Source organism: Megascapheus bottae, chromosome 12, assembly GCF_031878675.1.
Source record: "Megascapheus bottae isolate mThoBot1 chromosome 12, mThoBot2.hap1, whole genome shotgun sequence".
Lineage (NCBI taxonomy): Eukaryota > Metazoa > Chordata > Mammalia > Rodentia > Geomyidae > Megascapheus > Megascapheus bottae.
The window spans coordinates 33,859,335-33,882,692 of NC_143520.1; the positions used below are offsets into that span (position 1 = coordinate 33,859,335).

The 23,358-nt window shown below is 36.1% G+C and overlaps 1 protein-coding gene across 3 annotated transcripts in view; it reads right to left on the reverse strand.

Annotated features, from left to right (window-relative positions):
- The window catches only part of Arhgap15 (Rho GTPase activating protein 15), a 626,004-nt gene that overhangs the window by 42,711 nt on the left and 559,935 nt on the right, over positions 1 to 23,358 (reverse strand). For all 3 annotated transcript variants that reach the window (XM_090343126.1, XM_090343125.1, XM_090343127.1), the window contains one exon: positions 19,650 to 19,755. In XM_090343126.1, coding sequence (XP_090199252.1) covers positions 19,650 to 19,755 — 106 coding nt within the window. The remainder of the gene's footprint in view (positions 1 to 19,649; positions 19,756 to 23,358) is intronic.

Sequence of the window (23,358 nt, forward strand, 5' to 3'; positions counted from 1 at the left end):
ACACACAAGACCTGTGTTTTCTTCTTTACTATCATGGACTTTGCCCATTTGCTAAATTGATTTATTAAATATCTCTTATTTCTCCAATCTCTGCAAGTTACATGGGACACTAAGTACATAAAAAAATGATTCCCACTGTCAAGGAATAAAAGTTAACATCCATATGAGGAAGAACTAATTGTGCTTTGCACCAGGCAGAGTTGAATTACCTATTGGCAGTAATTGCTTGTGGGTGTGGGGGGAAACAACTCAAGTTGTTAGTACTTAACTGTTTATAATGGGCTTTTAATTCTCATTATAGATACATAGACCCAGTTTATAAACATTAGATATCTGGTTCTGTTCTATCTCTTAAATTCAATGCAAGATTGAGTGTTAAGGTTAGATGCTGCATGTATTTTAATAATAACAAACATTTATGACTGTATAGTCATTCCTCATTATTCTTGGAGGACTAGTTCTTGGGTGTCCTTGAGATAGCCAAACCGCAGATACTCAAGTCCTTTCCATAGCCTTTTTTATACTTTAAATCACCTCTAGTTTACTTATAATAATGACTACAATGCAAATACTATAGCATTTGTATATAGTATAGTTACCATAATGTATTATTGAGGGAATAAGGATAAGACAATTCAATATTACTCAACATAGATGAAATTAAAAATATTTTTGGTTCATAAAATCTTCAGTTGTAAAACTTACAGAACAGCCTCAATATGTATAATCTTAGCTTTAAGTTTCTTGATGTCATTGGATTTGTTAAACACTGCAGGGAAGTGGGGAAGAGACGGGGGGGGGAGAGGGGGGGAGGGAGGGAGAGAGAGATATCACAATAGTTTAGTTCTTACATTCAAGCTGTGCTGGCAGCCAAGTCTTTTAGTCTTTCAACTTACTCTGGACAAATGCATGAAGTAGTTTCCACTAACAAATGAGGCTTTTTAATGAGATCAGTAGCTAGATAATTTAAATAACCTTCAAACTGTTTGTCCTATGTTTACCATTATTCACCTTAAGTGTATTTCCAACTTACATATCTTTTGAAACTGACATTAGGTCAAGCCATTCCTGCTTAAAGCTTCTGTAACTGGCTCCCCCCTTTCCTCCTCTTCTTCCTCTTCCTCCTCTTCTTCCTCTTCCTCCTCCTTTTCCTCCTCCTTCTCTTCTTCCTCCTTAAGTCTAGTAATGAGTATAATATTCCTTGGTCAGTGTCATTCCTTCATTCTTAACTCATTTCTTCCCTCCTGTCCATACCTAAAGTTACATGGTTCAGTTTTTACATAATATACTATATGACTATACAATATGACTATATTTGCTCACCCTTCCTCCTTCCATTCCTCAGCCCCCACCCCCAAACATGTTTACTCTTCCTGGTACCCTCTTCTTTTTAACTCTGAAAAACTTGCAATGCTCTCCAAGCACAGTGCTCTGATCTTACTAAGATCTGAGTCCTTTCTTCCTCTTGCTGCTCTCCTTGATAGGCTTCCTTTCCTTGCTGAGCCTCACACACCAAGAACATAGACTACAGGGCTGCATGCATGCATTGATCCTAGGAATCACCTACACCAATGCTCTGACTTGTCTCTTGTTAACTCTCACTCTCTTAATGTGGTCTCTTGCAATGACCTTAATTTTATTGTAAACCACTCCCATAGAGTTCTTAATCCTGTTTATCCTGCTTGATCATCTTTGCCTCTCAAGCTGTCAGTTCTTTAACAGCTTCTAACATGCTATGGTATTTTCTTGTTTAACATGTTGATTGGTTTTTAGCTATATATTTGCATTGTCTATCCATATGATAGGCTTTGAATATAACCTCTTGAAGGCAAGGAGATTTCTGTTAAATTTACGACTATATCACAAACTCCTGTAACTATACCAGACACAGAGTTGATGCTCAATAAGAGTATGTAGATGTTTATTTTATTAGTGGAATTACCACTCCATTTAATTAACATACTGGATCCTCTGGAACAGCCTCAAACTTTTTCATTCTTTTGTGCATTATGTCAAAAGCACCCAAAAATAATGCCCTGAAATCTCAGTCTCTTCTGGATCCCTCTTTTCCCACCAGGCCCATCATCAACACTAGTTGCTTTTAGCTGATACAGATAATTGTTGGGTTCCAGCTTCATTACAGTCTGCTCCTTCAGACCTTTCAACCCCTAAATTCTCTTTACATGTAACAAATACATAGAACAATTGCATAAGATATTCAAAGACTAAGAGCAGAAGTTACATTCTTCAACTGCTCAATAAACTTCCTTGCTCCTGTGGTTTGAAACACTAGATTTTCTGTCAATCCTACCTGCCTGCTGCCCCTTTACTAGGGGCTTCCCTTCTTTACTGCCACCTGCTGTCATGTGCAGATGCTGGCTAATACACAGCTTTTCTTGTGCCATCCCTGGAACATCCTTTTACTTCCAAACTCCAAATCAATCTTGAAAGCCTAACTTAGCTCCAATTTTTTTTTTTACTAGAGACTGCTCAACTATTTTAACCTATTTCCCCCCATTTGAATCATCAGCTACATTTACAATTTAACAGTTAATTACCTTCTTTTTTTCTTAAGTGCTGTTTCCTCTCTTAGAAGAATAGGTTTTAAAAGGCAGGTTCTTTGACTTTCTACTTCTTTTTATTTTCCTAGTGCTTGTTACTGGAGTATGGAGGATAAAGGAAGCCCTCATAAGTTAATTTATTGCTGGACAGTTATAGTCTCCTTCTTACACAAGTACTTTACCGTAGTAGCTTTAGGTAGCTGAATATTTCAAATGATATGTTTTAAGTGATATGTTAAATTTACATGCCTTTTTCAGCTGTTCTGAAGAAGTACATATGACAGTAAATATGTAAAGTTAAGTCTTTTCTAGTTAGCAGTGCAATTTTAGAATTTCTGAATGAGAGAAATAATGGTTAGTAGGGATTGAGTCTTGCTTTCTAAGTGTGTGTGTGTGTGTGTGTGTGTGCGTGCGTGCGTGCGCGCGTGTGTGTGTGTGTGTGTGTGTGTGTGTGTATTTCTTCTCAAACATCTTAAAGAGAATTCTATCATTAAGAAGTCACAAAATATGTAGATCCTTCAAGAAAAAGCACTTAGGAAATAAGTAGATAAAGAATATAATCATTAAGCCAGCCAACAATTAAGGGTCTTTAACAGTCTATTCAGGCTTTATCACAAAAGCCTCAGTAGCACAGCAATAACCTTGTTTGCATAATATATTATTAAAATGTCCTATTCCTTTAAAAAATGGCTGTGGTTTCATTTTACAAAGCTTTCAAGGCAAATCATCATTCACTTCACTGTCCATGGTGAATATTTGAAGGTTTGCATACTGCCATCTTGTCATCTCTTGATTTATATGGAAAGCCAGATTGTTTTGGGCCTTAGTGGTCAGAACAGACCCTGCTGGCATCAGGCTGCTATAGCACTACCCATTGAGTGGAAATAATGGTAAGGAAATATAGATGTTTTGTTCGCTAAAAGGGTCATATCCCCTTCTGTCTTTCACCTCTTGTATTAGTCATTCAAAGAGTGATGTCTGGATTGTATTATTGTTTTAGATTCTCTATGGTTTTGCTTAATCAGGACAAATAAGGGAACTTTGGTAATTCTAGGTGTAAATCTTATTTTCAAGTTCTGTTTGTCTTTCCCAACCTCTGCTTCCTCAATTCATGTAGAACTTCTTTCTTCTCTTTTGCTGAAGAGCTTGGATTCTGTGTCTCCAGAGCAGTGGCACTGTCCCCTGGGAACTAGGCCCAGACATTGCCCAAACTTCTTGAATCAGAACAAGATTCCTTAGCTGATTTGAGGTATAAGTTTCAAACTCCTTTCAAGTATGATTATGGGACAGAAGATTGAGTAAATCTCTCACTTTCCATTGACAATCAGTTTATCTACCCATTTGCCCAATCAAACATTCTTCCACTCTCAGCACTCAAAACTGTTTCCTGAATGAAGTGAATAGTCACACTACACAGGTACACAGGGCCAATAGAGGCAGTCTCCTCCTCCTCCTCCTCCTCCTCCTCCTCCTCCTCCTCCTCCTCCTCCACCTCTTCTTGTTCCTCTTCTTCTTCTTCTTCTTCTTCTTCTTCTTCTTCTTCTTCTTCTTCTTCTTCTTCTTCTTCTTCTTCTCCTTCTCCTTCTCCTTCTCCTCCTCCTTCTCCTCTTCCTCCTCCTCCTTCTTCTCCTTCCCTCCTCCTTCTTCTCCTTCTCCTTCTCCTCCTCCCCCCCCCTCCTCCTCCTCCTTCTTCTTCTCCTTTTTCTTCTTCTTCTTCTTCTCCTTCTTCTTGCCAATTACTTGGTACCACTAAGTTCTTCTGATGGAACTTGGGCTGAGATGGTGAACCTTTAGGGCTGCAGGATGGCAGCCCTTACTACTTGTGGTCATTAAAGTTCCCATGGTGCTTTTTGTGAGTGAAGGGATTGTTAACCTCTGTGTCCTGGCTGACTTCCAATCTGTGTAATTGCATGCAGCCTACCTAAGTCTGCTCTGCAGTTTCAATTAGGTAGAGCATTGTTCACTTCTTGTACTAAAGTGCTGTGTTGTGTGGCTGCAGACTGCTAATTAGCTGGTGTTTTTCAGGTGGCTGTATTTGTGATGAACAAATGCCTCTCTGGTCATCTTTTTCATCCCTCTCTCTCCATTGTTCACAGTCACACACACATGCAATCATATGCTTGTTTGCTTCTGTGTCTCTATTTCTTGGCTAAAACTGCCTTAGTACCAAAAATTCCTAGAATATCACAGGGACCATTTCTTTAGTTTCTCTTGGCTCTTAGGCTTACCTAACTCATTATAGGTTATGTATACATACAGAATCCATGCAGAGACTATAAAGCTATATGATAATGGGCAGATAAAATAGGCCTTCCTCTTGATGCTCATGGGAAGGAGGAAAAATGAAAAGCGAATTCTCTTCAAGAAGAAGAGTAAATTCCTATTATGGCCAGGGAAGTAAAGCATTACTTCAGGGACTCAGCATTCTAGAAACTGATTGCGTTCCACGTACTATGGACGGAGGATAAAAGTCAGAAACCAAGCACAGGACACGTATCTTAATTTTCTTTTTCCACTAATTAAAAAACTGCAGTGGAACATGTAAACAGCTAGTAAAATGCCTTATTGTTTGGCCCTAAACAGGAAACATAGCACCAAGAGGAAGAGAGAATGGAATCCTTTTCTGATAAAGTTTCCCACCATGCAAGTACTTAGAGCTCAAGAATGACAGCTGGAAATGAAAGAGAAGGAAGTAAGTGGGTGAGCAGAGAGCCAAGAGGAGAGAACTGTACTCTTGGGAGGAAAGATATGTTTGTGAGAAGGAAATTTTCCTGGGAAGTAAAGCTTTTGCTAAAAAACAAGTACGAATGGAAAAAATAAAAAGAAGTCAGATGTAGGTAAAAGCCTTACTTCACATGTATTTTTACTACATGCATAAACACATTTATTCTTCTTTGATACCCAAGAACAGATAGACCAGTGAAATTAGATAAAATTTCTTTAGGGTAATTTATTTTTCATATCCTAAATACCATAAGAGACAAATGTAAATCAAGGAGTAAAATAAAATAATGAGTTAGCAAAATTGACTTACAGAAAAGAAAACACTAAGATATCTATCTATCTATCTATCTATCTATCTATCTATCTATCTGGTATATACATGTATAAATATATATCTATATGTATAGACTATTGATTTATAGAGGAAAGAAAACAAAATGATTCACATTGCTCAAAATGTTTTATTGACAATGGGAAAGAAGGGAGGACTTCCTCAACTTGATGGATGGACTGACTGGATGAAGGTAAGGATTAGCTGGGTTATACATCCAGGAAGTTACATAGAATCAGAAGAGGAGAAGAGTTAGAGTTGTAAATGAGAATGGAACTGTGGGATAGAAATACTTCCAGGTATGGACAGGGAGGTAAATGATGTCTTCAGATTTAAGGCATTTATTACTTTCCTGATAACACTGTTTTTCTCTTGATCTTCGCATCTATCTCATAATATTTCAATATGTATTTGCTCCAAGAGTAAATGAGTAGATTGATCATGTAGGAAATAATGTTTTAACCGAGGAGTTCCAGAGTGTATGTCAAGAGAAAGAGTTTGAGGATGATGTGATTCTGTGAAAAAAAGGCAGAGAGAGAGAGAGAGAGAGAGAGAGAGAGAGAGAGAGAGAGAGAGAGAGAGAGAGAGAGAGAGAGAGAGAGAGAGAGAGAGAGAAGGGTGGGGGGATACTAGGAAAAGTCTTCAATCACAAAGAATGCTGGAATGACCCAAAAGAGGAGATAAAATATGAGAAGTGAGATACAGGAGTCTCTATAAGGGCAACAAAGGTGTGAGTTCTGAATATGTATTTGATAATAATAATAGTAATAATAATAATAATGAACTCTAGGTTATGGAAATAAGAGGTTTATCTTTGTGATTGTTGTTCTTAATGTATTATGTGCAGACATTTCTTTTCATTTTTTTCACTTATGGTTAATCTCATGTGGTTACTGTATCTGACTTTGTAACTTGGTATACTGTATATACACTTATTTATTTATTTGAAATAGAGAAGGTAAGGGGGGAAGGAAAATGATAGGGAGAAAATGGGGGAAGGGAAAGGGAGACAAAAACATATGAGAAAGGGTATCAAGGTTTGAGAAGTAGTGTATCCATTAGCTGACAAATGTAACTGTAACCCCTATACACATCATCATGACAATAAAATACAATAAAATAATAATATATAATGATAAATTTACTTGGGTAAAAATTTTAAACCAAAAATGTTGAGTTCTTGAAAAATAAGTGTTAAAATTCTAAACTTTTCTATTTTGTTTTATAGTGGTAAGGATAAATCCCAGAATCTAGTGCATGTTAGAAAGGGACTTATCCACTGAGCTTCGTCTCCAGCATACAAAATTTCTACTTTTCTACTGTTTTGTTGATAATATTGACAGAGAAGTGGCTTGACCCCAAGCCATGGCTAAACTTGTCGATTCTTATCTCCAGAAACTCTTATTCTTGGATTTTGTTGTATTGCATTTCAAAATCAAGTGTATGTTGAGCTATTACTATTTATCACAGAGATTTCTTCCTGTCCATTGCTAAAGTCCAGGCTTCATAGCTTAGACATTACAATCGGGAGATCTGAAATCTCATGTAATCTGCACTTTTTCTTACATGAGGAAAAAAAGCATGGAAATTTGCAGCTACCCTGTGTTAACTATTCCTGGGTGTCACCCTGAAGCTCTAATTTCTGCTTTCTCTTCTGCATTCTGGGTAATGCTGCTGGACTTGTCAGCACCTTGTCACTGCTTCCTGTTGCGTGGGCTACCATCGGACTCTGTGTTCTTAACAATTATCCATAAAAAAAACCCCACAACATCCTTCACAATTAAAAATATATGTATTAACAGGTAGAAAAAAAAGACACTTAAAAAATTTAGTTTCCTGAAGTGGGTCCTATTTGCAAATGCCTCATTGCCATGTTGTCTCTTCTTTTCCAGTCCTAGGATGTTCTTTTGTTCATGTTGAGACAAGAATGTGGGGAGCCAATATGATTTAACTGAGTAATACACAAATGTCAAGGATTCTTTCATGTCTTGTGTACAGATCAGAATAAATTATTCGAATGGTACGCTTTGTTTGTCTTTTCAGGGAATAACCTCCTTTCCCCTCCCCCCATAGCTTACAAGGAGCTTTGCTGACAAGTAGCAGCTAAGAAATATTATTAAAAGTAACCTATTTTAATGTTAGATTAAATGACTGAGGTTTTTATTTAGGTTCAGAAAATAGAGGCCTGGAGAGGAAGTTGACAACACAAAGCAGTGAGGAATTGGGCTTGTTTGGGAATTCTTAGGGGTAGAGGAGAAAAAAATTAGTGCTAGTAAGAAATAAAAATGAAGGAACTAGTTTCTCAGAATTAAAGGTGAACAGAAAGGAACTGGCAGCTGCCTGGACATGCCAGCCAGAGAGGCCATGGTATCTGATACACGTGACAGATCCAGAGACAAGCAATGTTCCCCAAACAACTTGCCCGAAAGGCTTGCCAGGAAGCCAGATGCTGCTTCTGGAAGAATATCTTCTGTGGTTGGGCATCTGGGTTCAGTGCTTTCCATTTAAAGAGGAGAAGGTGGCAAATGAGAGCTTCTTCAAAAAAAAAGTGTAAATCTGAGCACATTCACACACACACACACACACACACACACACACTCGCCTTAATGAATATTGATATGGACCTTAATTTTTAAGAGCAACTGTAAGCTTTTCTTTATATGATTTTGATGAAAAACAATGTACAAATAGAGGAAAAGACAGAGGGAGAGATACCTCTGTATAAAAAAAACTTATGTAAATAGGGTTTATTCATTAACTAGCATTAATTAGGCAATTTTATTTAGCAGTCTTGGATAATACCGTATGTTCAATTAATAAAAGGAATTCAAGGGACGAGCCAGGGCTGCTATCACAGTTGGCTCATCCGGTTCCCCTTTGTGAGACCATCCCTTCTTCCCTGGAAAAGCAGTTGAGTATTGATATTGGCAAGAGAGCAAAATGTGGTCAAGTGGACTGGAAATCAGGTGACTTGAGGTCTAGTTAACTTTTTTCCCTTTCCACTTTGAAGTTTGCTACTCTGTAAAGCAGAGGAACCACATTTCTACATTCACTTAAAAGGAGAAAGTTTTGTAATCAAGGTGATTCCTTCCCTTTCCTTCCTTCTTTCTCTTTCTTCCTTCCTTCCTTCCTTCCTTCCTTCCTTCCTTCCTTCCTTCCTTCCTTCCTTCCTTCCTTCTTTGCTCTCTCCTTTCCTTCTTTTTTCTCTTGTCATTTTCTTCACTTGATGGCAAATAATTGAATATACTATGAAATTTCATGAATCATTTTTACCTTTTAAAAAAATGATAGGCAGGGGATCTTTGGTGTGATCTGTTAAGAAATAAAATTGATAGACTTTCTTTTACTTAGGATTGAGGTTATGAAAAAGATGTAAAAATAAAATTTTGTGTTCCAAGTCCCATCACTAATTACAGATAATCAAGAAATTATAAGCACTGGCAATGTTAACTGGCAGTGTTTTAACAGTATCATAGGCTAGGAGTGACTGGCAAGTGGCCATAGGTCCCTTGACTAATGCTTCTTCAACTTCTTTTAGCACCCATTCATTATTACTTAATGTACTCTTAACATGCATGTAAATATCAATATTGTCTTCTATATGATCAGTTGGGATCTGTTCTTCATTTCATTATTAAATTTTTTATTGTAATTAGTAAAAAGGTTACATGATATTTGCCAGATAGAAGGTGCATTAATTCACATACATTGATACCCTTTCACATGTCTTGGTACCCATTTCCCTCCCCCCCCACACACTCTGTTCTTCATTTCAATGATAAAGATCAGATGAGGAATAGTATACTTTAGGACAACTTATATCCAATAACCTCAAAATGGAATAGTAACTAGTCCTAGGCTAAAATATATTTTTCTAACATTTTCAGCCTTAAAAGTTAATCTTACATAAAACCACACAACTATTACACTATCATCATCTTATTCAATACTTCAGATGGTTTCATTTATTCCACAAATGTTAATGAATATCTTCAATGTATAGGAAACTGTTCTAGTCTTTTGGGGCTAAGCTTAGAAAGAACCCTAAGGGTATAGGACACAGATTTCTTCACTAGACCTAATATTCTAATGGCAAAGAGGGCCATGACAATTATTTTCAGCTTTTATTCTTACCAATGTTTCAAGTATGTATGTAAAAGGAATATCATTTTGATTTCTGCTCAGTGACTGTATCTATTTCTTTGACTTTTAGAAAAAACCTGAAGGATGAAGGTAAGAATAGTATTGTGTAGTAGGTAAAAATTTGCCTAATCCAATATTTGAGAATTTTCTAGATCTCCTTTGCCTATTTACTGGTTTTAGTCATAAAATGTAATAGATCTGTTTTTGCCATATTTTCTTTCTATCAATGCTCACATCATTCTCAGACTCCTTCCTGTGTATCTATTTCTCTAATGTTAGAAGTTCCTAGGAATCTGGTCTCAACTCTTCTCATACCATGCTCAGGGTTATTCAGAACTATCCTCTATTTTTATCTTTAAATTGCTAGCTCACAAATCTCAAATCTAGATCTCAAGAAAACTCCTTGTATTCCATATGTATATTTCTTCTTGTCTACTGGATACTGCTAGAATATAAGCATATACCAAATCAAGCCATGTCCTAAGAATTTTAGTTTCTTTCATGCCTCCACTTTGATTCTTTTCATGCTTCTAAATTCTGGATATTACCCTCAGCTAGTTATCAATGTGGAAGACATCCTGGAGTCTTCTTCTTAAGCTTCTTAGGTACTTGGTGAACATGTCCTATAGCATCTGCCTCATCAATTCCTCTGCTACTCAATCCTCTTCCCTGTTCTTTGCATTACATCAGAACCTACTTTGGTATCTCTGGTTTAGACTACTACATGAGCATCTTAGCTGTTTTCACCCTTCCCACAAGCAATTTTTTAGGCTTATAAAAGCTGTAAACAGTCTGGGCATGATGGCTCATGCCTGTAATCCTAGCTACTCAGGAGTCTGAGATCTGAGGATCAAGGTTCAAAGTCAGCTCATGCACAAATGGACCTGAGACTCCTATCTCCAACTAACCCATAGGAAACTATAGAAAACGGGAAGTGGGGCTTGGCTCAAGGGTAGGGTGGTAGCCTTGAGCTGTAGATCTCAGGGACAACACCCAGACCCAGGGTTAGGGCAGTAGTGTTGAGCTGAAGAGCTCATGGACAGGTTCCCGGCCAAGTTCAAGCCCATGACCCTCCACCCCCAAAAGCTGTAAACATTAGAAACACAACTACTATTTTTATTTCCTTGCTTCATATCCTTTGATACTTTTTTTTCCTGAAGTCTATATAAATAATTTCAAACTCTTTAGCAAAGCCCCGGATATTCTTGACAGTACAATTATTTGGCAGTATTTCAATCTCATTTCCCCTTATCACTTTATGACCACAAGTATGAGCCCTAATCTTGAGTTATTTGAGAACCTTTGAAATTTCTTTACCACATATCCATGCAATGGTATAGAGTTGGCTATTTGTATTTGTGGACCTGGTATTGGAAGATTGAAGCCACTGCAGATCAAAAACATTATATTTTCTTCTTTTGGATTGAATTTGTACAGATCATTTCCTTACCATTATTTCCTAAAACAATACTGTATAACATCTATTTACCTATCACTTTATTGCATCTAGGTATATGTAACCTAGAGATAAAGTGCACAGAAGGATGCTCTAGGTTTTTCACAAACACTATGGCACTTTATGTAAGAAATTTAAGCTTCAGATTTTGCTACCACCTGCAGCATGTGGAGAGAATATCCTGGAACCAATTCTCATCAGACAATAAATGAAGATTGTATTCTTTTTTGCTCAAAGCAGGATTCCTTTAAATTAACCTGTGTCATATTCTCAAGGAAGTATTCTTTGACATCTCAGAGCTACATTTTAATTCCTGCTTGATGATTCCATTTTCTAGTATCAGTAATTATTTTTCTTTTCTGTAAAAGATCAGGTAGTACTTTTGATCTTGTAACTGTTTAACTCTTGCCAAGGTAGTATGCAAGCATGCAACATGAATGGGTGTGTATGCATGTGTTTATGTGTGTATGAATTCCAATATAAATTAATTGATAAAAACAGAAGGCAGGGTGGATGTAGTTCAAGAACCAGTGTTTGCCATACCCATATCTACAGGCCTGGAATAGTGCAGACACTCAATTAAAATCCCTTAGACTAAAGAGTAGGGAGAATTTTATAGCTGACTACTTTCCCACAAATGTGAATGTATTTGACACATTTCACATGAACAAAAGGAATGATTAAAAACATCAAAAATATTTCCAGTGTTGTACAGTTTCTAAGGGCTGAGGTTAGGACTGAAACTTGTCTTTCAATTCCAAATTCCCAAGTTTTTTCCCCATTATATAAATGGCCAAGAGTTGTAGTGAAGAAGGGCAGTTTAAACAAATAAACAAACAAGGATATACCTCTTGGGAGGCAAATATCTCCCAAACATAGACATTTAGTAATGACAGAGAACAATGATGGACTGGATAGTAATCTTCTAAAATTTTTATTTTATTTATTTACTTACTTTTTTGTGCTTAGTTGGCAAATACTACCATTCAATTGTGAAATCTAAAGATCTAAGTAACAGTTTCAATCCTGACTTAAAAGCTAATCTCCAAAAATCTTCCTGTAGAACAAGGATACACCATGGGAAGGATCGTTGAACTCTAGTCCCTAGCTCACAAACCTTATAAATCCAGTGCCAAGATGTCTCCTTAAGTAGATGACTTTTTAATGATTACTATGGGGAGTTGGGAACTATTGCTTCACCCTTGCAATCAGAGTAATTAATTTTCTTAACTACCAGGCCAAATTCTGCCACAGGAGTCCAGTTGAGAAATTTCAGGCCCATAGGAAGTAAGTACATTAGCTCTTCAAAGTGATGAGGGTACCATTTCAGACTCACAAGCAGAGAAACGATTAAACTTCTGGCTCATTTCAAACAACATGCAACCCTTGTCCCTCATGGGGGAAAAGAAGAAAAGAGAAATAAAAGAAGAAAGAAAGTAAAAAAGAAAATAACAATTTGCACATAGACTTCATTTCCAGTAAAAATACCCATGGCCTGCAAGTCTTTGGATATCAGGTATTGTGGTTGGGTGGAAGACCAAAGTGTACAGAAAAAGAGCACAGTGCCAGGGGACAGCACAGAAAAACACATCCTGCTCCAAAGAACACCAGACCTGAGCATTTAGAGGCTTGGGTGGGCAGCAGAAAGGCTGACCAGCCATTGCTCTTAAAGACCAGAGAAAAGAGTGAAGTTTTGTGGGCTTTGAAATTCATTCTTTAACCATACCTAATTTTTCTTGCCTAAATATCAGAAATATTCACAGTGCCATTTTAAAGAGAGAGTCGATGAATAGTTTCCTCATCGCTGTTTTCCCCATGCAACTCTTATATATCTAGGTCACCATCATTTAAGTTGCCCAGGACATGTTTTTATAGAATGTTTTGTTTAATATCCATGAAGACCACAGAGAAGCACTAAATATCAGTTTACTCTCACAAAATAGCCACAGCTTAACAGTTTCTCCTTTCAACAAGGCACTCAACTGGCATTCTTCCATGAGATTTGCCTATTCAGCCATATCATTTTTTCACCTTGGAATTATAAGAACAGCTGGGTGATTTTCTTAGAGTCAAAGCAAAAGAGGGAACTTTTAGTTCTCTTTTCAAACTTGTTTAACAGCATGCGGGTCCGCAGAAAGTATGTTCATTTGTATCTAAAATCTGCAGCAGAAATATGCTTCCAAGATTATTTTTAAACCAAGTTTATTTAATAAATTTTAATTATTTGTTTACTCAAATAGGTGTGTGTGTGTGTGTGTGTGTGTGTGTGTGTGCATGCTGGAGATAACATCCAGGAACTTGTGCATGGAAATGCCACAATTAAAAGTAATTTCTAAAAGTCACCCATTAATTAAGACATTATGATTTTCCCAGAATACTGTTTATAAGAATGGGAACTGTATTCTTTTGTGTCCCTCATACATTTAAAAATCTTACCTTGTTTTGATTCCCTAAATACATACCTCAAGTAAATCTGCTGACTTTCAGTTTTGCAGTTTGGAAATAGTTTAGTATTTATCTTCTAAATTTTCTGTAATTATCATGCCTTATTTTTATCTTAGGAATAAACACATGGGAACATACTTCAGTAATAGAATACCTTACTAATAGTAGATGTATCAGGAATTTCAGTACTGTACTTCAATAGGGTAGGGCCAGAACTAGTAATATGGAGTTATTAGGATTCTATTATGAGTATTTTACTGGTAACTGAGGGAGATGGTAAGGTTCTCCTCCCTTCTAACTATCTTGTTTCCAGAGATTCCATACAACAAGGATTCTATCCTATCTATGGCAAGAGTTTGATAAGTATAAGAATTGTGAGAATTATTTTGTTAAGTTAGACTAGGGAAAAAAATTTTCCTCAGGACACTAAAGACCCTGTGTGTGTAAGTGTGTGTGTGTGTGTGTGTGTGTGTGTGTGTGTGTGTGCATACATGTGTGTTTGTGAGTGACAATAACTGAGGCTTGAACTCATCTTTGCACTCTTACTTGACTTTTCCACTCAATGCTGGTGCTCTCCCACTTGAGCCCCCATCTCTATATCTGGCATTATACTGGCTAATTAAAGGTATAAGAAATTATTTCTAGCTGGCTTTGAACCTAGATCCCCAGATCTCAATCTCCAAAACGATTAAGATTTGAGCACGAGCCCTAGTTGCCCTTGACAAATAAGTAGCAGAGGAGTAACAATTTAGATCCAAATCCTTTCACATCAAAATAAGGTAGAGGAGCCTACCATGTCCTCGAGTCATCATCTGAAGGTGAAAACATTCAGAACTGATTATCTGGGACAAGATGCCTGAGGACAAGACCAAGTTGATTGGGAATCCCTAATCGAATAGAATTTAGGTTGGGGATGTGAGAGATGTGTCACATGGCTTGGGAAATGTAAATACAGTCTCCTGGAACTCCAGAAAGGTGGTTGGATTAAGCTGATCAGGAAGCCTCAAGGTTTCATAAAAGATTTGGTGTTAGGATAAAGAGTAACTTCACTCTAACGGCTCAGCAATTTTTTTCCTATATTTATTTCATTAAACTATTTCATATTGTCCTCATTATAAATAACAGACATTATTTAGTATCTACACTTATTTTGCCCCATATAGCTACATGCAGAACAAGGCTATCTGAAAGTAGTATTCACCTACTTTCCAGCACAGGAGGAGATTCTACAATGATCTCCATTTGACAGATGACAAAATGAAAGCATAGTGCTAAGCAACTTGGCCAAGATCTCACTTTCAGTGTACCACACGGACAAAACACACATCAGGACTGCCTAAATCTGAGGTCTGCTCTCTTTGTTCTCTCAATCTCTATGCATACTTCTACATTGTTGTTACTGAAGAAAAAGAAACATGTAGAAAACAAAACAAAGTTCTCACAATTCAAAACCTTAAAGAAAGAAGTATTAAAATTTCAGCAAGTATTTGAATCAACTTTTCCAAATGCACAAATTTCCTATGTATTTTTACAATTATTCTCTAAGTCCATAAAAATCTTACTACTCTTGATTTCATTTAACTCAAAACTATTTCCACAAATTAAATAGGTCATAAACTACATGGTAAGCCATTCCCCATCCTTTCCAAGTTTCCATTAGTACAAGAATATCCCCATAAATAATTTTATCTACATAAACTTCCCCCTCCTGCATTATTTATTGTATGACAAAAATGTTAAGATCATCTGTTCGAAACACATGAAGATCTGCAGTCTTCATTCTTCATGTATTTGCATATATGGCTTCTAATATATTCACTGACACTTCCTGGCCATAGCACATAGGTGGCTTGATTCAACACACATTTGACAAAATTGCATTTGTTCTACATCATTATTTTTTCTTTAACATACCATTTCCTCTTTCTCCTGTTTGTATTAAAAAATAGAAATAAAAGTATACCTTCCTACTTACATCTCCTTTTGCGTTTTTCTAATGTTGTTAAGTGTACTGTTTTCACAATTTTACAGCATTGAAATACATTCTGCTTTTAAAAATTATCATAGGGCCTGGAGTTAACCCCCTTCCTCTATCTCCCTATGGGTGATAAAGAATTTTTATGGACTATTCTTTCCAATGTTTCTCAAAATTTAGATCATTTCTTTCCACCTGATTTCTATCACTCCAGTGGAAAAACTATCATTGGGTTTTCTAGGTTTTTTCTGATCTGTCTCTTTCACCTTACTCTAGGTTGTGAGATGATTCAGAAACAGTAAGTATATAAACAGTTCAGTTGCATAATACATAAAGTGTTAGTGAGTCCTTATTTCTTAACTTCTTTGAATCTCAACCTGTATTACCCATCAGCAAGTAAATAATCTTTCTACATCTTTTCCCACTAACTTTGTCTTCACTTCTCTTTCTTGCCTTTTGAAAGATATAGGCTGTAGGAAAATATGTATGACAAATATGTAATAAGGCTAGAACTTGGCATTGGTACCACGCTTCAGAAGTGATCGCAGGACCTTTTATGGAATACTATTATCATATCCACTTGTGAAAGAAAGCATTGGTAAAGATTTCTGATTGATAATATTTTGAGATGAGAGTTTATTCTGGATTTCTGGCATGAAGATACAACAGGGGAATCACAGAAACATAACTTGAGTTTGATTCAAAATGAGGATTTTGACCCATGACACTATGCAGCCTATGCATCTACTGCACAATCTTATGATAAACATAACCACATCCCTTTAAAAATATAGATCTTCTGGATAAGGTTTACATCAACCTTTCAGTCCAACTGTGCCTTGTTAAGGTTTCCTTGTTGGTAGTTACTGTGCTTTGAAGGAAATGTTTAACTCAGAGTTCTGCAAAAGTGCAGTACTGTTCTGTTGAATGTAGCATACGTAGGTCAAGTGGAATTTCTGGCACTTCATTATGTTCTCTAATCCTCATTAAACAAACTTCAAAATATATATATTTGCAACAATTCGGAATAAACACTACATAAAGTGTTGACGGTAAATTTTCTGAAGAACTACCAAATGTATCAAGACTAAGTAAAACATTCTAATGATTCTTTCAAACATGAATATATTTAAATTCTAGTTAAACAATCTTCTTATTTAGTCTTCTCAAGCACCGATGACATGCCACAATTGGCTGTTTATCAAAATCTTTGAAACAATGCTTAACAAGATATAATTGTGCAAGCACACTTATGCATAATTGAATTCAATTTATAAATTGATGCAGGATGGAATATGTCACACCACCCAAGAAAGGTTAGTGGCTGGCAGATAACACACTGTATGCCCATTTACAGTGATAAACCTTAAAAGAAGGTTATAGGATAATCTAATTCTAAATCTTACTTTAAAGCATTGGCTTCCATCTTTTCAATTCAGTTAAAAAGCCCTAACAATGATGGGCAACTAATTTATACAGAAAAGATAAAAATCATATTTGTTAGTATTGGGATTATGAGGAATGCATATGAAGGAACCTTGAATAACTGTCTATCTGTCTGTCTGTCTTTCTCTTTCTCCCTTCCCTCCTTCCTCCTTCTGTATTCCTTAAGGAAGTTTTAGCTGGTACTTAAGTTGGTTAAACTTCAGTTATTTTGGTTGAGAAAAAGAAAATAATTGAAACTGTAATAGACGCCTCTCAAAACCCTTTTAAGACTTGATATTGCATAGCATTAAATACTATCCTCTTTCATTTGTTTTATGACTTGGGCCAGTTAGAATTACTGAGATAAAAACTCCAGAATTTACTTGACACCTGAAACTTCTTTCATGGTGTATAAGAATCCAGAGAGAAAGTTATCAACAGACAAGAATGCTTACCACATGCCAGGCATTTTATTCTGCATTATCTCATTTAATTCTTATAACCACACGCTATGGTGAAGTTGGTTTTAAATAATCCTATTTTACTTTCCTAAGATGATGAAAGAGTAAAATACAGAAGGATTTGACTCTTGCTATTTTTCTATTTCACTGAAACCCAAGATGCTTCCACTAAACCTCATTGACTTTTCCATAGTAACTAGCATAGGGAGGTGATAGATGGGAGAGTCACACATAAATGATGTTCAGAACTTTAAAATCATCCATTCTTATGAGAGCAGAACAAGAGAATAACAAATATGATGTGTTCAATTAACATGTGTCCCCCCAGTGCAAGGCTAGCAAAGTAGAGATGCTCCAAACCCTGGTAGATGCAATGTTATTAAAAAGAATGAAACAAATCTGTATAATGATATGGAAAGCTATCTGTGAATTACCAAATAGGAGTGAAACAACATGTACACTATTATGTACTTTAGTACTGGCAGCAACCATGCACGGTATGTTTATATGTTCTTAGGAATAGTCCTGGAAGGATACATGAAAAAAAGGTTACTGCTCAGCTTAATGAGAATGACTGGTTGACAAATTTCATTTTTTAATGTATATACATCCCTTGTGTTTACTTTTTTGTGCAGAAGGAAGTATTACATTCAAAATTTACAGTATGTAGTGGATAAGTTGAATAAATCTATAGAAAAGACATCCCAAAGCCTGAATGATGAAGGTAATTAAAGAGGTTTAGTCGCTCAAAGAGAAAACATCACTATTTTAGCCCATTTTTCTATAAGTGCAAGAGCACTAGACATTTACAGTGAGCACTAAACTTTGTCACTTGTCTTGCACTTTGCCTCTGCTGAACATGTTAACAAGGCAAATAATAATCATTTCAGACTGTTCAAAATTAAACTCTCAAACTTCTCCTCTCCCACCCCCAGTTTTCACATTAGCAATTTTTCCCATTTGTCCCTGCAGAAACCCAGAGTGGTACATTGGTATCTACTTTCCTTTCTCACCATATTGCAGGTACCAGCAAGTGCAACCTGATCTATCTATAAACTATCTTCCCTTACTTTTCTCTAGTAGCTTTTCTCAAACCACCATGATTTCTCACATGGATTATTATGGTTTCCAGCTAATCAATGTCTTGGCTTTCATACTTGTAATCTTATCTTCACTCAGTAGCCAGAGCAATCTTTTGTATTCTTTCAGTTTGTCATCTTTCAGAGGTTCTGCCTTATACTTAGAATGGAATGTGGATCTCCCACTGACTCACAAAGAATTATGCGGTCTGATGCTAGCATCTAGGACCTCAGCAACTAGCTGAGACTGGCTATTAGATGCGAGAGACTTCTGGATCATTACATTTAACTTTTTCTTTCTAAAATACATCTTTGCTGTTCACATGGGTAGCACTTTATCAATCAGAACTAGTATTTTGCAGATGAGAAACCTGAATTTCAGAAAAATTTAAAAAAAAGGTTATACTTGCTCACTGAACTTAGTACATAGTGAGGCAGACCAGTTACTCCCTACTCCCTTCTCTCTCCCTTATCCTCTGCCTTCTTCACTTCCTCTTCCTTATCCTTCTCTTGCTCTTTTTCCTCCATTTCCTCCTTTTCTTGGCTACTCTGGAGTTTTTAAGTCAGGGTCTTGCACTAGCTATGCAAGTCAGTCTTGCTTTTGTCTTGGGGCCAGTCTTTATTTATGATTCTCCTACTTCTGCCTTCTACATAGAGTTATAGGCATGTATCCCCATATTTGTTTTATTTATTGTTAGCCAGTCTTGATAGCTAAATATTTTGCATGGGCTTGCCTCAAATAACAATCTCCAATTTCTGGTGGGATTGGTTTAGTAACTGAATCCAAGGTAGTTCATTTCAGAACCCCAACAATACTTTTGTCTATTGAATATTGAAGAAGCCAGGAAAACAATTTGCTTTATAAGTTTCTCTTGTAGGTTCTTCCTATTACTAGCACATTTTTTGGCATCTGTTAAAAAGCTAGAACAGTGATATGGGAAAGTATGAAATGAATGCATTGGGAAACTCTTATCTGAGGGTAATAAAGTCAAATGTTGCTCATTTCAGTAATGATCACAATACAATACTGAAAAATCTTTATAACTTACTTATTTAGATGTCCAAATAGTATTTTCATGGTGTCATGATTTGGTAGAGGGAGTTTTTGTACTAGAGACTTTAGAGCTTCAATTCTTGCATTGTTGTCTTGTTTTTCTGGAAAAAAAACAGTTAATTAGAAAAAAAAGATTAAAGAAAAATGAAACAAGGTTCTTTTAAGTAGTTGAGAGAATGTTTTTAAGAGAATTTTGTCTACTACCTAGCTACTCAAAGTACTAATCAGAAGACAAAGGGAAAATATATTCTTTGTTTATTTCTTATGGAGTTTCTTCATGACCTCATGATTATATGAAACCAGCAATAGTGCTACTTAAAAAGAATGTTACTTAGATAAAACCTTTCTGTTAAGATCAGTATTCAATTGCTTTCATATATATGATGGGGTGAATAATGACTTCCAAGATATTTATGTTCTAGTTCTGGGAACATGTGACTTTGACACATCACATAGCAAAAGAGACTTTATAAGCAGAATAAAGTAAAAAAAAAAAAGAAATGGGGAGGCTTTTCTGAGGTAATGGTAGTGAGCTCCGGGTCATTATGAAAGTGTTGATGAAGGGGAAGCCAGAGGAGGAGTCAGAAAGTAAGCAAGGTAAACCAGACACTGAAGGCTCAAGCCTGTAATCCTAGCTACTCATGAAGCTGAGATCTGAGGATTCCAGCTTGGGCAGGCTGTGAGACGTTTATCTCAATAAACTAGACAGAAAAGGCTGGAAGTGGTTCTGTGGCTCTAGTAATAGAGTGTGTTAACCCTGAGCAGAAGAAGTTCAGGGACAGTGCCCAAGCCCTGAGTTCAAGCCCTAGGAACAGAAAAAAAAAGGAAGGGAGGAAGGAAAGAAAGGAAGGAAGAAAAAAGAAAATAAAAAACAGCCTCTGGAAGATACAGAGGGCTGTCAACAGCTTTAGTTTTTTCCCAGAAAAACTGATGTGTATTTGTAAATACTATAAGGTAACAAGTTCCTACTGTCCTCAGCCACAAACTTGGTAGGAAACTAATATACAAAGACATAGAGTATGATTTGATTGCAATTATTCTTTTGATTTAATCTTTTTGGACTATTTTTTGGAACAAGGATTACCTTTTATTGCTTCTATTAATAATACCCTAGGAAATTCATCACCAGAGTTTAAACAGGGCTGTACAATCAAAAAGTATAAACATTTATTCACTTAAACACTTTATTTACACTGAATTGGGTGATATTTTTTCTTTTTATATTTTATCTTCAACATCTAGTATAGAGCACTTCACTATTTGAAAGAGGTCATTGCTGGAAAAGATGATTTATAGGAAACTAATATATAAGTTGACATCCACCCCATTTCCATTTCTTTTTCCATCAAACAATAATCCCACTGTGGCAACATATACAGTGAAAAAGATGCATTAACCATCCTTGCATGCAGCCATGTAACCAAGACTGGCCAATGAAAGACATTGTGTTGTCAGAGAATGGTATACAGAGCAGATTTAGCTTTAGAATCCTTTTGTCTGTTCCCCTTTCTGTTTCTCAGAAAGCAAGTGGAATGGCTATACTGTGAGATGTCCTTGAAAATTAAGTCTATAAATGTGCAACATACTGCTAGAATGAGCATCTCTGGATCTGGGGAACAATGAGACCTGGGTCTAGTTTATGTGAAGAAATAAGTTTGTGTGAATCAGTGCTTTAATGGATAGGTATTGAATATTTAGGCCAAATGGTATCTAATAAGAAATACTTCCAAAAGCCCAATTCATAATCTCCCATTAAGTTTATATAATGGGGTAAGAATGAGTTAGTTTAGAAACTGACCATTTTCTTAATACAACATCTGGAAGGGAGGAAGCTCCAACCATTTTTATTTTTTAAAATTTTTAATGTTTTTTATTGCAATGTAAAGAGGGGCTACAGTTACATTCACCAGATAGTAGGTGCATTACTTCTCACACATTGATACCCCTTCTCATGTTTTTGTCCCCATTTCCCTCCTGCACCCCCTCCCAAACATCTTGTTTTTCCCCCTTCCCTTTCCTATTCAAACTTTTTTTTCTAGAGCTTTATGTTTGTGGTATTTATTAGCATTTTAACCTTTTATATTTCATTCTTGTTGTTGTTGTTGCCAGTCCTGGGTTTGAACTCAGACCCTGAGCACTGTCCTTGGACTTTCTCATGGCTAGAGCTCTACCACTTGAGCCACAGCACCACGTCCAGTTTTCTTTTCTATGTATGTGGTACTGAGGAATTGAACCCGGGTCTTCATGCATACTAGGGAAGCACTCTACCACTAGGCCAAACTTCCGGCCCCCTATTCAAACATTTTTTAAACAAGGAAGTATAGGAAGATATTCTGCCAAAGATGGTATTTGGCTAACAAATGGTATTTGGTGAGTGCACTCTTCTTAGTAGAACTCTGCTTGGAAGCATTTCTTCTCATCCTCAAACCATAAAGGTCTATAAATACTGCTCCCCACAGTCAAAGCTTTCAGAATTGCAGTTATTCATAGAAGAAGTCCAAGATAATATGGTTTGGACAACAGAAAATGAAAGAAACAAAGGAAAAGAAGAAGAGAAGAAAAGAATGCTATAAAGCCATAGCTTAGAACATGTGTAATCTTTTCTGTGGGGAAAAAAGGAATAATAATGATAAAAGCAACATGAAAGACACTTTTTCTTTAGAAATAAGAAAATATGGTGCCATGGTACTTAACAGGAACCTATGATATATCATAAGGTCAAGTTAATATAGGAAAGTTGATATATGCCAAGAACAAAGATATTGGATATTTCTTATCTAATATCACACTAATAATTACACAAATACAAAGAGTACCTACAATGCATGCATGTGCTCACACACACAAACATCTATTCAAAAGGTGAATACAACTTTCACAATGTTTCATGTTTCTAGTAGTGTCTTTTACCTGGAAATTTGGTATATAATTTAGGTTAAGCAATAAAGATGAGGCTGACAAAGGAAGGAAAAATGAACTGAATTGAAAAGAGGAGATCATTTTTATTTCACTGAAATTTCAGGTCATGGTGATAATCAAGTCATTTCAAAAATCTCAGAAAAAGGATTTGGCAATGAGGCCTACTGAAGTAGCAGCCTTAAATTAATCTTGATAGGCAATAAATAGTGAGGGATCTTAATGGTTCTACTCAGCAAATTTAGTTTCAGGGAACAATCAGAATAATTCAGTCAGGGTGAGTTGGAAAAAAGGTTAAGCATTGTTTAATTGGGATGCTTGAATTTCAAGGTCACTGTTGTGATACTTATAAACTAAAAAATGTCACCTCTCTTAAGCCACCAGGCAAATATAATAAGATTATCTAGAGAAATTAGTTCTCTTTCTGTGGTATTCAAGTTCACCTAGAATAGTCTACTTCTACAACACTTCATATGATATTTCCATTGTGTGAGTGCTTATCAGTTATCCCATAAACAGAATTTTTCCCATAAAGCAAAGTATCTTTTTGTGCATGTGAGGTAGGAATAGATTAAATGAATAAAAAAAGAGTTGCTGAACCAATGAAAGTTGAGAGTATGTATTGTAATAAATAGACCCTCAATGAATTCTATAATAATTTTATTAGCTATGTGACCTAGAATGCAGTTCTTAATTTCTTTAAATAATATCTAAAATGGTAGTTTTATGTCATAAGATAGTATGAACTGTACTTTGCACTTTGACTAGTAAAATTAGTACTCTATAAA